The sequence below is a fragment of the Musa acuminata genome, chromosome BXJ2-9, assembly GCF_036884655.1.
Source record: "Musa acuminata AAA Group cultivar baxijiao chromosome BXJ2-9, Cavendish_Baxijiao_AAA, whole genome shotgun sequence".
Taxonomy (NCBI): Eukaryota; Viridiplantae; Streptophyta; class Magnoliopsida; order Zingiberales; family Musaceae; genus Musa; species Musa acuminata.
Window position 1 is genome coordinate 29337501 of NC_088346.1, and position 15859 is coordinate 29353359.

General features: G+C 40.2%; 1 protein-coding gene across 2 annotated transcripts; it reads right to left on the minus strand.

The window, feature by feature from the left end:
• Nucleotides 1-455: 455 nt before the first annotated feature.
• LOC135623341 (Golgi SNAP receptor complex member 1-2-like) lies at nucleotides 456-14152 on the minus strand. 2 transcript variants are annotated; one of them, XM_065126195.1, is made up of 6 exons: nucleotides 13854-14152; nucleotides 13578-13768; nucleotides 1506-1595; nucleotides 1360-1431; nucleotides 1154-1283; nucleotides 456-754 (listed from the first exon to the last, which is right to left on the minus strand). In XM_065126195.1, exons 1-6 carry the CDS (start codon nucleotides 14107-14109, stop codon nucleotides 657-659), a joined length of 837 nt encoding a protein of 278 aa, XP_064982267.1. In that variant the 5' UTR covers nucleotides 14110-14152; the 3' UTR covers nucleotides 456-656. The 2 variants fall into 2 exon arrangements, with proteins under 2 accessions (XP_064982267.1, XP_064982266.1); XM_065126194.1 differs by having other exon boundaries at nucleotides 13578-13771; nucleotides 13854-14149.
• Nucleotides 14153-15859: the final 1707 nt, after the last annotated feature.

The window sequence follows — 15859 nt, forward strand, 5'->3', positions numbered from 1 at the left end:
TGGACAATTTTTATTAGTTGATCTTTTGATGGCAACTGTATTCTTTTAGATTGTAAATTTCTGGAAGACGAGGTCAGCTATAACAGTGAGACGGTCGCTACAGAGGAAGGTCCAATGTAACATATGCCCCCAACTGGTTGTTAAATTATACTAGGACAAACTAAGTCATTTCGACAGAATTTCATTTGTTAATTCAAACAGATGCCGTTGAAAACAATTTGGAACGAGACATTATAAGCATATTGAAACATAAAATATAGCATGATTAAAAATAAAATGGAATCGAATTAGATGCTAGTGGGTGAAGAAGAACCCATTTTAATAGGAAAAGCCTCAATAGAACTATGTTGTGCATACAGGTGAGATCCTGCAAGAGCTTTTTCTTCATGTACTGGACCTCTACACCATGATAAAACTTCCAAAATAACCACTTCAAAACCCACTTGAGTACTTAATAAGCATAAAAATATCCTTTCTTTAAATCAAAGGGACTAGAAAACTGGAAAGTTAGACACTAAACCAGCAGAAAATTTATGACTTAAGGCAGTCCTAACTTGTCAGACCATCAAAATCTTTACACAAACTGAATAGATTAATGGCAATAAAAAACATGCAACCTTTCTAGAAGTTGGGAGCAAAACATAATTTTGAGATCATCACTTGGAGATCGAGTAAATGATGAGAAATAATGTACATCCTGCAATAACAGCAGAGAGAATGATTGTGTCCTTGGACTTCTTCCTCTTTATCATTCCTGTGAAGATTAGATCAAGATAACATCATAAGCTATACCAGTAAACCTGCATGACTGTGGAAGATAGAAATGATATGTGTTCATTAATATATTTAATAGTTCATTTAACATTAACTTAATTCTATAGTTAGATACACCTGAAATAGAATATGAAAATATATATGACAAAAAATCTCACACCAATAACTATATTGAAGCTTAAGTGTAGCTTATCTAAGGATCCAATCTCTTTGAACATCAGAAAAAAATTTGACATGTTTATCACGTCTGCTGGCATGTATAGTCATGCATGATCTATCATATAAGTCATATGCAAAAGAAGCATGTTAACTGAAACCATTTTGCACATTTAGTTTTGTTATGATGGTTATTGAAAAGTTGTGGAAAGAAGGCAAAGACCTAGTAGATTGCGGATCACAGGAAATCTGTCACTTAGCTGTTTCACTTTCCCCTGAATCTCACCGAAAGTGCTTCTTTGAGCTGATAGTACTCCCTTTATTGCCTCAGCTTGACTGGTCACCTCATCAATCTGGAATATGCATTAAACTTGTATTTTTCTTCATGCAATTATCATTACTAGTCAGATGTAACATAATTTCTCTCACCTGTGTAATGCTTCCATGAATAGCTGCACGTTCTCTCAACAAATTTGGCACTGCTTGCGAGCTACTTGATGTCTGCTTGTCACTTGATTGGTTAGCCAAATTCATCATTGGAAATTTGGGTCTTCTAGATGAAACTTTAGAGATACCTTGTATTCATTAATGTCATTGCGTACTGATGTAAGTAGCTCAGCATGCTCCCTCATTGACATTATGTTCCCCCTTGTGCGCTTGAACTCCTGACAAATGGAAAAAATGATGAAAAAGAGAAAAAAAAAACTTCGTAGACGAAAATAGTAATTAAGGATATGCTTAAGAATGGATGGGAAAGAAACATTACATAATAACACTCATAAAATCACTGATTTGGTCAAAAAAGCATATCATGTTATACGACTCACTTCTAAATACACCAAGATAGCCTACTCCTATCATTGATCCTACAGTATGATATATTGTTACAGCTACCACAGCATCTGTCTTGACAAATCGCAGGAGCAATTAAGAAAGAGGTATAAGGAAAAAATTGTCAGAAATAAATAAGATACAAGCTACCTTGACACGGTGATTTAAAAAGGCGCTCGGGCGCTCGCCTAGGCGCTCGGGCGAGGCGAGGCGAGGGCCGAGCGCCTCGCTTCACTTCCAGGTGGCGCGCTTCAAAGAGGCGAGTGCCCGAGCCTAGGCGTTGGGCGCTTCGAGCAAGCGTTGGGTTAAACTAGTCGCAACCCAACCTTAACCTTGCTCGTTGCCACTGCCGCTCCCGCTGCTCGCCGCTGTCGCTCGCTACCGCTGCCACTGTCGCCGCTCCCGCTGCTGGCCGTTGCCGCTGCTTGCTACTGCTGCCACTATCGCTGCTCGCTACTGCTGCCACTGTCACTGCTCGCTACTGCTGCCGCTACTGCTCTTGCTGCCGCTGCTCGCCGCTGTCGCTGCCGTTGTCACCGCTCCCGCTCCCGCTTCCTCTTTTCTTAGTTAGCACCCCCTTACACTCCTCTTCCTTCTTCTCCTTCTGTATACTATTAACCATGGTATGTAGTACCGAATGGTACCGCCCGATACGGGCGATACGTACCGATCCGACGGCATACCGGTACGCAGACCGTCCGGTACCACTACAGTGCTACAATATTATACTGTAGCAGTGCTACAATGCTACAGTGCCATACTGTAGCAGTGCTACAGTATAAAGAAAATATATAAAATTGTTCGGTACACCGATACCATACCGTACCGAACCAACTTCGAAACACCGGTACGGTACGAAAATGCATACCTTGCTATTAACAGTATACTAATAATAGTATTTGTATTTATTAGATTAATAATATATTATTTTAAATTTTAAAACTTTTTGTTAATGTGAGATTTTGATTTTGTATCTTAGATTTTTTTAATTTAATAGCATATTTTTATTTAAAATTTTAAATAATTATATTATTAATTATATTATATATTTTTATATTTTAGCACATCGCTTCGTTTGGGCGAGCGCCTAGCGCCTCGGGCGTTTTTGGACCTTAGCGCTTTTGGGCGCCTAGCGCTTTTTAAATTATTGCCTTGACATATCCCGCATTAATGATAGCACAATTTTCATATAGGAACCCCATATTGACAGTTTCTGGGTATTAATAAGCATTTTATTATCGTCATCATAATGTTAGTTAAGCAAGCTCTTAGATGAGGCAAATTAGTGTCATACTAAGACCAAAGAAATTCCAGCAAAGAAGAAGTTGGTCATGTTTGCAAAGCTTTTTCACTGCAGTTGCTAAAACCTAAAGGTAACAAGGATTGTCACTATTGCAAAAATGTATAGACTCAACCTCTTCGTTTACCAGGTAGGGCTTATTGCTAGAAATTTCACCAACATAATGAACATAAATAAAAACTGAAAAAGCCAATAGCAAGGATTCAAATACAGAGTTGATGCTGATAGATGCACAACATTGATATTGGTTGGCTATACAATAAAAAAACCTGTATCATGTGTTTGTTTGGGTTGGTACCACCGACACTCACCAGTACTAATACTAGACCAGTTCTTTTCCAATTTTTTATATGTATTTGACCTCACTTTGAATTTTTACATACCTATATCGTGAAAAATAAAAACATAGACATGAGAATAGGATTATAAACTTTGATAATCATATAAGTTAACAACATATATATCATAGATGCCCTGTTGTCCCCCCAATACTAAAATAATTTCATGCATCCTCAGGAAATACTTATACCTATATTATGAGTTTCAAATCCAAGAATGATGTTAGTAATGTGTCATATAATATTGAGGACATTATATCATATGTTGATCAAAATGGCAATATACATGACAATGTGATCATTTCAAAGAGGGGTAGTACAAATGGTTCGGACCCGAATGGTCCACTTAGATGGGAGACAAATGTTTGGTAGTGATGATTGGTCATATGAATGACTATGTTGGCAATTGAGAACTAGCATTTCTGCTTGTGTGCTGTTCTAGTGGACAATAAGATCCTTTCATTCAACAAATTGAGATGAGTTGCCAACAATATATTCCATGAAATTCATGCTAGTCAAAGCAAGAAAGGTGATGCATATAAATAAAACCAATGAAGAAATTAAAATATCTAGTTTCTTTAACTTGTAGACATCCAAAGCTTCATAGGAGATGAGTGAAAGAAGACAAACAACAGCTTGAAATGGACCTATTAATGGATAGGAGGAGAAATGAATTAGGATAAATATATCACCAATATAAATTCAGCAGATCCCAAATACCAGACAATAGGCATGTTATTTGTTGCTTAGTGTGAGATAGGCTGGTGCAAATCATTATTGCCTGATTTACCTTGATCCACAAATCATTATTACTGAATGATATCACTGACCATTATGGCCTAATATAGCTTGATCTACATATGTGTAATTGATTAGACAGGTAATATTGGGTAATAGTACTGGCCAACTGGTATCAACATACTTGGCAATTAGTACCTCAGTTTTCTTAACTGTTGATATTGCTAGTTTAGCAAGCAATTTAAAAGTTAGAGCAATTATCCCAAACTAAAGCTTCTAAAATCACCGCATAATACAAGTTGACATGTCTTTTATGTCCCATTAGACTGCCAAACTGATCATGAGATAAGATAACTTGAACCAAGATATATTTGCAACCTTCACATAATGTCCTTAGACAAGGTTCCAATGTCATTTCCTATTTCCAAGCTTAGGTTCCATCTAGAGAAGAACTGTATATGCCTTCTCTCTAGTTCTCTAGATTCATGAGTGACAGAAAAAGGTAGCTAATACATGCATCTGCGATGTTATATTAATTTATTGGTCTCTTATTTGTATTTTTTTAGCCCATGTTCTACCCTACACTTCACTTATTTCAGTATTTTTCTCTGTATTTATTTTTATTGTCTTTTTGCTGCTTTCATTTCCTCTTATTGTTTCTTTCCTTTCATATGCCTCTTGTACATGAAAATTTATAGAACAACCACGCACTAGTGACTGGAATTCACCAGATAGGCGAGATCAAGAATAAAAAGAATGATTATAGTAACTTATTATGAATTACATCTTGATAAATCCACTGGAATATGATTTAATATGAATTTTCTTATCTAAAAGTCAAGATTAAACAGGATTAATTTTCTTGTTTAAAATCAGGATTAATCTTTTACAACTGGCAGTTTTAATAGAACCCCAGAGGAATTCTATGTAGATTGATCTTTAAGGGGGATCAATCCTTGGAACGCTATAGAGGTTCCACCCTCGTAGAAGTCGGCCATATGTCTACAATTGTAGATAGATCTTGTTCTCAAAGAGATAGAGGCTACATGCTTATATAGGGCTCCAAACCCTAGCCCTAGGGGCTGCTTCCTAAATGAGTTACCCCTTTTGCTCTCTACCCTAACCAAGCAGCCTAGTAAAAGGGGGGCGACGTCTAGGAAGCCCAAAGGCCCAAATATAAACCCTAGCTACTCTTCTTTATAGGATAGAGCCGGTTAGGTGGGGTTTATTACAATCTCACAAGGTTTTTATTACCCTGCTAGGGTCCTATCAAGCCCGCCCTCTCCAAATCAGCTTTGTCCTCATGGCTGAGGTTCCATGAACTCAGGGAACCGGATCTTTAGCTCCTCATATGATTCTCATGTGACGTCTTCGAGTGGTAAATTATTCCAATGCACTAGTACTTCAGTAGAGGGACGTCGGCGACGCAACGCGATTTTGTGATCGAGGATGGCTTGTTGTCACGGACTTAGCTGGTTTTGCCTAAGTCGTGCGGCACCCTTGCGTGTCCGTCCGCAAAGGTCAGCCTCCCGAAGCCTCCCATGGTCCCTTAGGACCCACAAAAGAGAGAACAGGACAGAGAAAACTCCTCACTCGGGATCCACAAACAAACATCTCCGAAAAACACTGTATAGACAATGCAAATTACAATCAGACTTTACAAGCTCTGAACAGTTGTACAACAAAGGGTAAAATGGTCCATTACAGATCGAAAATCTCTCATACGTGTCCACATGACACAACCTTTATTTACAAGCCTAAAGCGGCCACCAACCTAACTAAAATGGGACTATTAAGCCTTCGGCCGTCCCTCTACATGCTGTACAAAGCATGAACATATCAAAAGACACGGACATATATAAGCATTACATCAAACATCCTATTTAGAAGTTTGTCCGTGACATTCTCCCCCACTTATTCCTTCGACGTCCTCGTCGAAGCTTTTGTCGACACTGCAACTCCTCGCCTTTGCTGAGTCTTCAATCTTCTGCTCCAGCTACAATGCGTCTCTTGGCTCCCAGCTGCTCTCTACTGCTGTTTTTGAGTAGTCGAACCTTTGATCCGCCATGCTGCTTCAACTCGCCAATGACTCTCTAGTGTGGGGTTGGCTAAGTTGTGTTGATCCCTGTTGATTCCTGCGGATCCTCCAGATGAAGGAAAAGACCATCCTTACTGCGCCAGTCTCTCAAATGCCTCATGCTGCTTGAACTAGGTGGATGCTTGTTGGAGCTTTAACGAGCATCGTCTCGCAAACTTCCGAAGTTTTGGGTTCTTCCTCCACAAAATTTGCTCTTGACTCTTCTTTCACTTAGTTGTCACATCCAAGTAGGTTCGCATCACTTCCGCTTTCGATTGGCATTTCGTTGGGAAATGAAGCGGACAATCTACTCTCAGTAACACTGATCACCGTTGGTGAGGATTTGATAACTATTGTCTTCCATTATCTTCGAAGGGTCTTTGAACATATACAAAGCTCCTCTGCTGGATAGATAAGAGAATTGGGGTACTCGGTTTCGCCCATTCTCTTAAGAGTTAAGAAGGCAAAGGTTACTTGACTTCGCACGGCTCCTCGAGGTTATACTCCATGCATCGAGCTGGTTACTGGCCTTCGCCTGCACTTTACTCACACTTCTGAAGCACTTGAAGTGTTTGCACTCCTTGCGTTGAGTTAGCTACTGTGATTCACCTTCTCAATGCCATCGAACTTCTGGAATGCAGGAAGTTTTTACCCCAACTTAGAGTAATTCTCTAATAGATTTGGTCGCCTCTGGGATTGTACTGTCTTCTCCATCAACCCTGCCACCTACTCCCCTGAGTAACGAAGGTACAGCACCGCGTACTGCCTGCTTCGTTCCTTGGTCATGCACTATTGCATGACCCGAAGTCCTTCACTTTCGGCTATCTTGATGAGAATCTCATTGACACCGGTCTTACGAAGTTCCTTGGCCTCTGCCCTTCAGCCTTGTCTCGATACTTGGAGTTTGCCTCTGCATGCTCCACCTCCTCGGCCCCTTTCACAACTAAGCGCTCTCCCTCCATGAGAGCAAGGGATCAATGACTTTCACGGAAGTCTCGCCTCTGCGGTACCATGGCGCTGCCATGCCCATGGCACTACTATCCGTCGCCTCGCATCTATATCCCTTTTCTTCACAATCAGTAGATATGCCTCTGTGGCACTCCTCCGAGTCCACCTCCATTCTAACTGATGCTTGATTTTGGGTAGCTAAGTCCCTCTGGACTCGTCGTCGCTTCCTCGCCCCTTTCGACCCCCTGCTTCAACACCTCTGTGTTCTCCAAACAACTCCCTTTGGTCGATGGAAAGACAGACTGCAACTCCCATGCATGGCCTTTGCCATCACGTTGTAGGGTTTGCACCGATTCTGTTCTCCTTAGCTTCCTTGGTAGCAACGTTCGCTTACTCGACCATGTCCTCTAACTTACCGGGCTCCCTTAAGCGAATATAAGCTCTAGAGCAGTCTAACTCTCCAGCATCTTCGATCATACCTCTGCATGATCAAGTCCGTCCCATGGGACTCACTGGTACTTGCATTCGAACTTTTCCCTTGGTGGAACCCAGCCCCCATATGCTGATGAACCCAACTTCGCCTCTGCAAATTGAGTCGCCTTAGTTCCTCCATCAAATGCTCCTCCGAGATAAGGTGCATGTTCCCAGAAGCTCCCTTCGTCTTTGGCACCATGAAAGATAAGTCCGCTCCGTCAGAATGAATGACCCATGGAACAACATGATCCTGCTCTTGCCTCTGCAAGAGTTCATATCCTTGACCTCTGTCCAAGGAAAGCACTATGCCTCCGCTCCATGTTCCATCTTCTATACTGGCTCCCTTCATGCGGCCTGGGTACTTCGCCAAGTTACACCCAAGTTGCTCCGCTCCTCGTTTTTGCATTGAGTTGATAGTGGCCCTTGTGCCCACCATTCACGGGTCAGCCCTCCCTTGAGTCTGATCTCCATATCGACTCCAAGTGTGCCTTCATTTGTGTTGCTTTGGGTCGCTCCCCCATTTGATCTCGCAATGCATCCACCAATGCATTCTCTCAAGCGAGATTATGCGACGACTCCTCACCGCTTGCTCAGTCCATTGAGCTTCGTGGAGTTGTTATTTGTTGAGGTACTCCTCCTCAACTTGTGAGGGTCCATCCCACATGATTTTCCCTCTAGATTGCCGGGACATATCCCTCCTGGAAAACTGTTCCGTTGGAGCAACATCTCTCTTCGTTTCGGAGACCACCATCCCCTTGGACTACTCCGATCTGCTGAACAAACTGTGCATTGTTCTGCCTCCTGCAAACACACTTGCTAGATTGCGACTCCACGTCAATACAGCCCCCGCTGCACCACTCAAGGCCTAGCAACATGCTGAACTCGTTGCACACTTCAGCCTCCTACGGACGTATCCTTCACATGCCGAAGAGAAAGTTTCAATGCTCCATAGCGCCGAGTTTCGATCGCCTTGGGATAGCCGCGAACATTCATCGTCCGCATACAAGCCCATGCATGAGTACCGAATTCTTTGAGTTAGCAATTCCCCTCACCTCTGTGAGCTTTGCATAACTCTTTCGGTTGCTGAGCAACTCATTTCACCTTGGATGGTCTCATCCTTTACCAAGCGCCTCGCTTGCCTTGAGCACCATCAAGTATGGTTGTCAACGTTAAGCCGTAGCTCAAACTCAGCCATCCCAACCTTTGTGCGCTCCGCATTCTTCCAAGCTTGTCTGTTCTCGTGGTGCCTCTTGCGCGAATGGTTGGCCATTCCTCTGAATGCCAATCCCAGATGCTCGCTCCTCGGAGCGACTCCTTTTCCCTACATCTTCATGCCCGTTTTCCCCCAAACGGTTGCGCGTGTGCTGACTGCCCTCAACGCAGCCCCGCTAGGTCCCCCACGTTTGCATGCTAAGTGTTTCCATGAGTGCTTATCCCGCTCTGATACCATCTGTCACGGACTTAGCTAGTTTTGCCTAAGTCGTGCGGCACCCTTGCGTGTCCGTCCGCAAAGGTCATCCTCCCGAAGCCTCCCATGGTCCCTTAGGATCCACAAAAGAGAGAACAGGATAGAGAAAATGCCTCACTCGGGATCCACAAGCAAACATCTCCGAAAAACACTTTATAGACAATGCAAATTACAAATAGACTTTACAAGCTCTGAACAGTTGCACAACAAAGGGTAAAATGGTCCATTATAGATCGAAAATCTCTCACACGTGTCCACATGACACAACCTTTATTTACAAGCCTAAAGCGGCCACCAACCTAACTAAAATGGGACTATTAAGCCTTCGGTCATCCCTCTACATCCTGTACAAAGCATGAACATACCAAAAGACACGGATATACATAAGCATTACATCAAACATCCTGTTTAGAAGTTTGTCCGTGACATTGTGGTTGGGCTTGAATATCTCAATCATCAGTGATGTTGGACAGTTGGATCTAGGGTGACTCGTGTTCTCCTAACTTGGGTTTCAGACATGACACGTGGAAGACAAGGTGAATTTTGGCATCCTTAGACAATTTAAGTTTGTACGCCACGACTCCAATACGCTCTGTGATCTGATAGTGATATGATTGAGCAAGTTGATTATAATTCTGCCAAAGACCCTTTAACTATTCATGGAGGACCAATGACAAGAGCTAAAGCTAAAAGGATGAAAGAAGCCTTAACTTGTTTATTGTAAGGCATTTGGAATGAGCAAGCTGGTCAAAACTTGGTCAAGGTTCTATGGATACAAGAAGAGTCTAAAATAGTCAACCTGATTCAAATAAGTCCACATCGTGAAGAGAAAGTCCAGCCTGAGAGAATGATGAATTTTTAGCCCATTTTGAAGAATAAAAGTCATTCAGTCATATTAGACCATATTAGGAATTGTGGGCTTATTCATGAATAATCATTCAAATAAATTCAAGGTAGATTCATAAGTAATCTACATTCATGCATTAGGAATATGAATATCATTTAATGTATTTAATGGATTCATTCCCTTTGTACTTGGCCTTTGTACTATATAAACAAAGTTGACTCCCTTTGTAAGGAATACAATTCAGAAGTATATTCAACTTTCAACACCGGTGAGTGTTTTGTTTTTAAGTTCTTGCATGAACTTTGGAACTTATCAAGCTTTTCTGCTTATAGGGTTCAAAACCCAAAAATTTTTGTTTTTCCTTTCAACTTATCAAGCTTCTTAGCTTGTGACTTTTTAAGGGAATCAAAGTGATGTTCTAATTATTTCAGTAAATTTTCATTGATAAAGTGATTAGAATAGTTTCCCTAACTTCAATCTTGAATGATACATCTTGTTTCAATTCGTTGGAGGGGGTCAATTTGAATTTCATATGTATCATAGCTCTTTAGTTATCAGGGTGTATGGTTGCTAAGTTGATGATTTCCATCATTTGGTATCAGAGCTCGGCTCAAGTTTGAGGTTTGCGTATCCATTTATTTGCTATCTTTTATATTTTCCTTTCCTCTTCTTTTTCTTCTTCTTTTTGGACAATATATATAATTATTGTTCTTCCTTCATCTTCATTGTTGTGCTTCTTGTGTTATTACTATTCTTCTTTGTAATTCCGCACTTTATAGTATAAAAAAAAAAGATTAAAAAGTAAAAAAAAAAGGAGTGAAAATCAAAGGTCAAAAAAAGAGGAAAAATCAAAGGTAAAAAAAAAAGAGATCAGAATTAAAAAAAAATTACGGATTCAAGGAATTCTTACAAATTACATAATTCTATCTTTGTTCATTTGAATTCCTATTTCGGTTTGGAAATCTTTCTTCATTCCAAAAAAATTTTCTTTGTTCAATTGATATTTAAATTCTAGTTTTTGCTTATGATTAAAGTACATTGCACACACCTTTAAATTAGCCTACCTTTTGTTTGCTTTTAAACCTGTCCAATTTCACTATTTTTGAATTGCCATAATCTGAATTGTTTATTTAGATACCTTAGTTAATCTAAGAACTCAAATAACAAAACAAGAGAGGTAAAAGGCAAGAATGGTAAGATCAGTATCGAGAAAAGCAAAAAATTGTGTGAAACACGAGTGGAGTGAATCAAATCTAGAGTGAAACACGTGAGGGAGTGTTGGTAAGGTTGTTCTAACTTTTTTTTTTCAGGTTGTATACATGTCTAAAGATAAAGAAGCGAGTTCTTCATCAAATGATCTTTTAGTTCAAGCAATACAGCAACAATTTGAACATATGTTCAAAGTGATGGGAGATATAAGAGATCATCTAGAAAGGCATGATGATGCAATTAATAGATTGTAAGGTGAACCACGGCGTGGGAGACAACCAACCTTTGTCAATGATGAATATGATGGTGGCGATGACGTGGATGATGACCAAGTTACTCTAATTGGTCAAGATGTTAATCCTAGAAGACAAAAGAGGACGTTTCGATGGTGTGGACAGAAAGATAGGCAGCATCAAAATTAAAATTCCTTCTTTCAAATGGAAGAATAATCCAAATGCCTATTTGGAGTGGGAACAAAAAGTGGAGATTGATCTTTGAATGTCACAACTACTCCGAAGAGAAAAAGGAAAAATTAGGGGTGGCAGCAAAAGCAACAAGATCGCTGCTTTGATACCAGATGATAGAACCCCAAAGGAATTATATGTAGATTGATCTTTGAGGGGGATCAATCCTTGGAACGCTATAGGGGTTCCACCCTCCTAGAAGTCGACCATATGTCTGCAATTGTTGATAGATCTTATTCTCAAAGAGATGGAGGATACATGCTTATATAGGGCTCCAAACCCCTAGTAAGCCCAAAGGCCCAAATATAAACCATAGCCACTCTTCTTTATAGGATAGAAGCGGCTAGGTGGGGTTTATTACAATCTCACAAGGTTTTTACTAGCTGGTTCTTGGTTGAGTAGGACCCAACCCTGCTAGGGTCCTATCAAGTTTACACCTAAAAGTATACGCTAGATAGATTCTATTCAACTGTGTAGGACATTAATTGAACAAGGACTTCTGAAGGACATTAATAATCAGTTACCCTTGGCCAATTGTGTATTTTGGTTTGAATATTTAAATGTACATATATCATAGGCATGTTGCAAAAGTGAACAATGTGTTCCCTGAGACAACCAACCCCTTTCCCCTTATGAAAGATTTTTGTCCTCTGCCTAATAGTTATAAATGTAAGCAGCATTCATAAAAGACATTGTATGCTGTCAATAAGTAGAGATTCAGATTCGGAGGGATTGGTCATGAACTCAGCATGACAAGAATCTGCATCACATCAAAGACACCACCATGACAATCCAGTTAAAGCCAAGATTTTGCTCTTGGGATCCAAGATAACTTAATTTTATTTTTTTGTTTATCTAAATCCCAGAATGAAAATTTTCTCAGAATTTTAAGTTTATGAACAAGACATAATTATTCCATTATGAATAATTAAAAAAGAGAATCATCATAAATACTTCCTGTTAAGTAGATGCTTTCCATTTGACAATTACTTTGTCCACTGTACCAAAATCCTAAAATTCAAATTTTTCTTAATTTTAATTTGTCTAAAAATTATTAAAGTTCAAGAGCAACATCTATAATTAGAGAAGTACATGACTCTTCCCTCAATTTTTCCACTGTACCAAAAGGAAAAAAAGATGAAAACAATAATAAGATGAATTTATCAATTGTTTCTATCCTAAACCCCAATATTTTTTTTATACTAATTTTAATTAATATTTAAACAAAATATCTTCTTTCTATGCTATGGTTTCATGGATCCTAACGTCCAACATACATAAAAAAAACTTGGCCAGAACAGCTCTTGTATAAGGAGTGAGGTATTGTAATGTAGCTGGTGAACCACTCAACAAGTGATATTGAAGATGCAATATCAGCAAAGTCAAAATATGTTATCATCTCAGCCTTATCTTTCTAAAGTCTGACTATAATGAGAATAAAGAAAGGAAAAATTACTGATAAAGCAACATTGTCCCATCACGAGTTTCTGTTGAGATGAACAAGGCATTTCTTTCTGAAACCTTAACTTGCAACCATAGTGCACAAAAATACATCAGCTACAGTGCGTTCATTTTTTTTTCTAGCAACTCCTATTTTGGATCACTATTTGCTTCTGCCACCACATTCCTGCATTCTTTGAAGATACACCTCTTCTGCGACTATCTTCACCAAATGGTGCCCATGTCATAATGCATCTCAAATTCAAAAGAATGCATGAGCTCTCCTCACTCTAATCCACTTTCTTTATTAGTGGTTGCACAATGTTGTAATTACGAAATATAACATTCAGTTCATTTGTTCCTTAGTTCATCATTTAGGGTTACTATTCCAGGCAAAGCGAATCTGAAGTTTCATACGACTGCGGCTACAAACAATTCTACCAACACGAAGAAGTATTAATCTCGAAAGGAAAAAGAAAAAAGATAGAGAAAAGAAATAGATCAGTGGTTAACCTGGGCGAATTCGTGAAGGATGTCTCTGTGCCTGGTAAGCTTCTGCGCCACAGAAGTGGTGGGCACAGCCGCAGCGGCGCACCTGCTCATCGCCTCGTTCACGTCGGTCAGCCTCGCCAGTAGCGTCTCGATCTCCATCTCCATCGACTTCCAGTGAGAATCGCTCGCGGGACTTTTTGGATCCGAGTAGCCTACTGCCGTCAGCAACAAGAAACGAGATCAGCACATGAAAGAGACGAGGAAGACAAGGAAGGTTTGGATCGCGATGCAGCCCACCTCCGAGTTTCGCGTAAGAGGAGAGGCGGACGTCGAGATCACCCTCGATTCGCCGCGCTTCTCGCCGCAGCTCGTCCCAGTCGGCGCGGACGCCGGGCAGCGAGGATGCAGCCTCCAATTGCATTGCGGATCGTCTGGCTTTGGTTGTTGTCCTGAACTCCGGAGGGTTTGGCTCGAACTGGGGCTGGGATCGGTAACTGCGGTCTTGGTCCTCAGATCCCAGCCCCGATCTGTTTCTCCCTCTCCAGAGAGCCATCACATTAGCAAAATACCTCGTCACCTGACTGTAAGTTACCCGACGACATACCTTCGCGTGACTGGTTGATCATTGGATCGCGGTCTTATGGTATCAAAGGGGAGAATTATGCCAATTCGAAATTGGTTTCATAATGCGTTTTTTTTTTTTTGTAAAGCGGGTGGACTAAGTCGGGCACATTTAGCATGGCCGACGTGGTCTGTCGGTTACCGTGAATGTTTTTTCAAGTGGGACTTATGGGCCTGCCGTGTGATAAGACCCGGCTTGCATGTGATAAGACAGGCACATTAGAAACATGATAAACATATTCTATGATGAGCATATTCTATGTACCATTGCTGATCAAACTCTTGCATGTGATAAGATGTTACGATGAAAGAAACGAGAGAAAAGAGAATTACCACTGCTGATCAAAGTCTTGTATGTGATAAGATCTTAGGGTCTTATCACAGAAGAAAGAGAAGAAAAGGGAATGATCACTTCGAGGGGATCGACTTTCTTATCACTTCGAGGGGATTAGTCTCTTAGGATTTGTCAAAAGACTTAATAATATATTATTATCTCACAAAAAATTGGTTACATTACTATTTATGGAGTTCCACCAAGAGTTCCACCCAGAGTCTACTAAGACTTGAACTCTAATAATAAATAAATATTAAATAAACTTCTATATGACTTTAATTGAACTAAACAAACTCAATAAACAACTAAACTAAACAAACTCAATAAATATTATTCAAAAACTCATAAAAAGGGTTTTAACAATTCCTTTCTCTTCAAATCAGCCTTGTTATCAAGGCTGAGCAGTATCAAACTCGGGGAGCTTCTCTTTCAACACTTCAGTAATAGGCTATCTACAACGCATCATAACCCGTTGATCAAGTATGGTCTCCACTTTTTGATAGTGTAAGCAAGAGATCGGTCTTTCAGTGTAGTAATCATTACAAGAAACTCCTGACCTTGTATAATCAATTTTATCTTTGAACATTTGCTATCACAAGTTAAGATCCATCCATCAGCGATATTTACTTCGAATCTGTCACAGCCTTCAATGTGGTAAGCTAATCGGGCTGTAACTTTCCTGTCCAGAAAATTATTAGAGCTACCTATATCTATCAAAATAGTGACAAGCTGATGCTTTAAAATTCCTCCGATTTTCATAGTTTGTGGATTAGCGTAGCCAGCCAATGCATGCACTGTATGTGTGATGGCTTTAATATCTTCATCAGTTTCCACACCTTCATGATCAGGGAAAACTTTTGATGATTGAGCCGATCGAGGAGGAATCAAAAGCAAAAGAGTTAGACTCCTATCATGAAGGTGTGGAAACTAATGAAGATATTGAAGCCATCACACATATAGTGCATGCATTGGCTGGCTACGCTAACCTACAAACTATGAAAATTGGAGGAACTTTAAAGCATTAGCCTGTCACTGTTTTTGTTGCTGCGTGCGATGGTGGTTGCTGTGTGCTTTGTTTTTGTTACACCACAGAAGGAGTTGGCCGTGTTAGGATCGAGAGCACTAAGAGGGGGGGGGGTGAATTAGTGCAGCGAAAATCTTTCAGCGATTAAAACCGAAAGTTACGTTCGTTTGATAAAACTATTTTGATGCAAAAGCCGATTCTAAGAATACTTATGATTAAGTGCAGTTTACATCTAAACACAGTTTGTGTCTAAGCGTAGTTTACACAGTTTGCGTCTAAATGCAGATTGCGTCTAAGCGCAATTTGCGTCTAAGCGCAGTTTGC

Coding starts and splice junctions, on each gene's coding strand:
- LOC135623341 (XM_065126194.1), bottom strand. CDS start 14,109: ATGGCTCTCTGGAGAGGGAGAAACAGATCGGGGCTGGGATCTGAGGAC. Junction 13,772..13,853: donor CTCTTACGCGAAACTCGGAG/GTGGGCTGCATC, acceptor TGCTGACGGCAG/TAGGCTACTCGGATCCAAAA. Junction 1,596..13,577: donor TCCTTCACGAATTCGCCCAG/GTTAACCACTGA, acceptor TCCATTTGTCAG/GAGTTCAAGCGCACAAGGGG.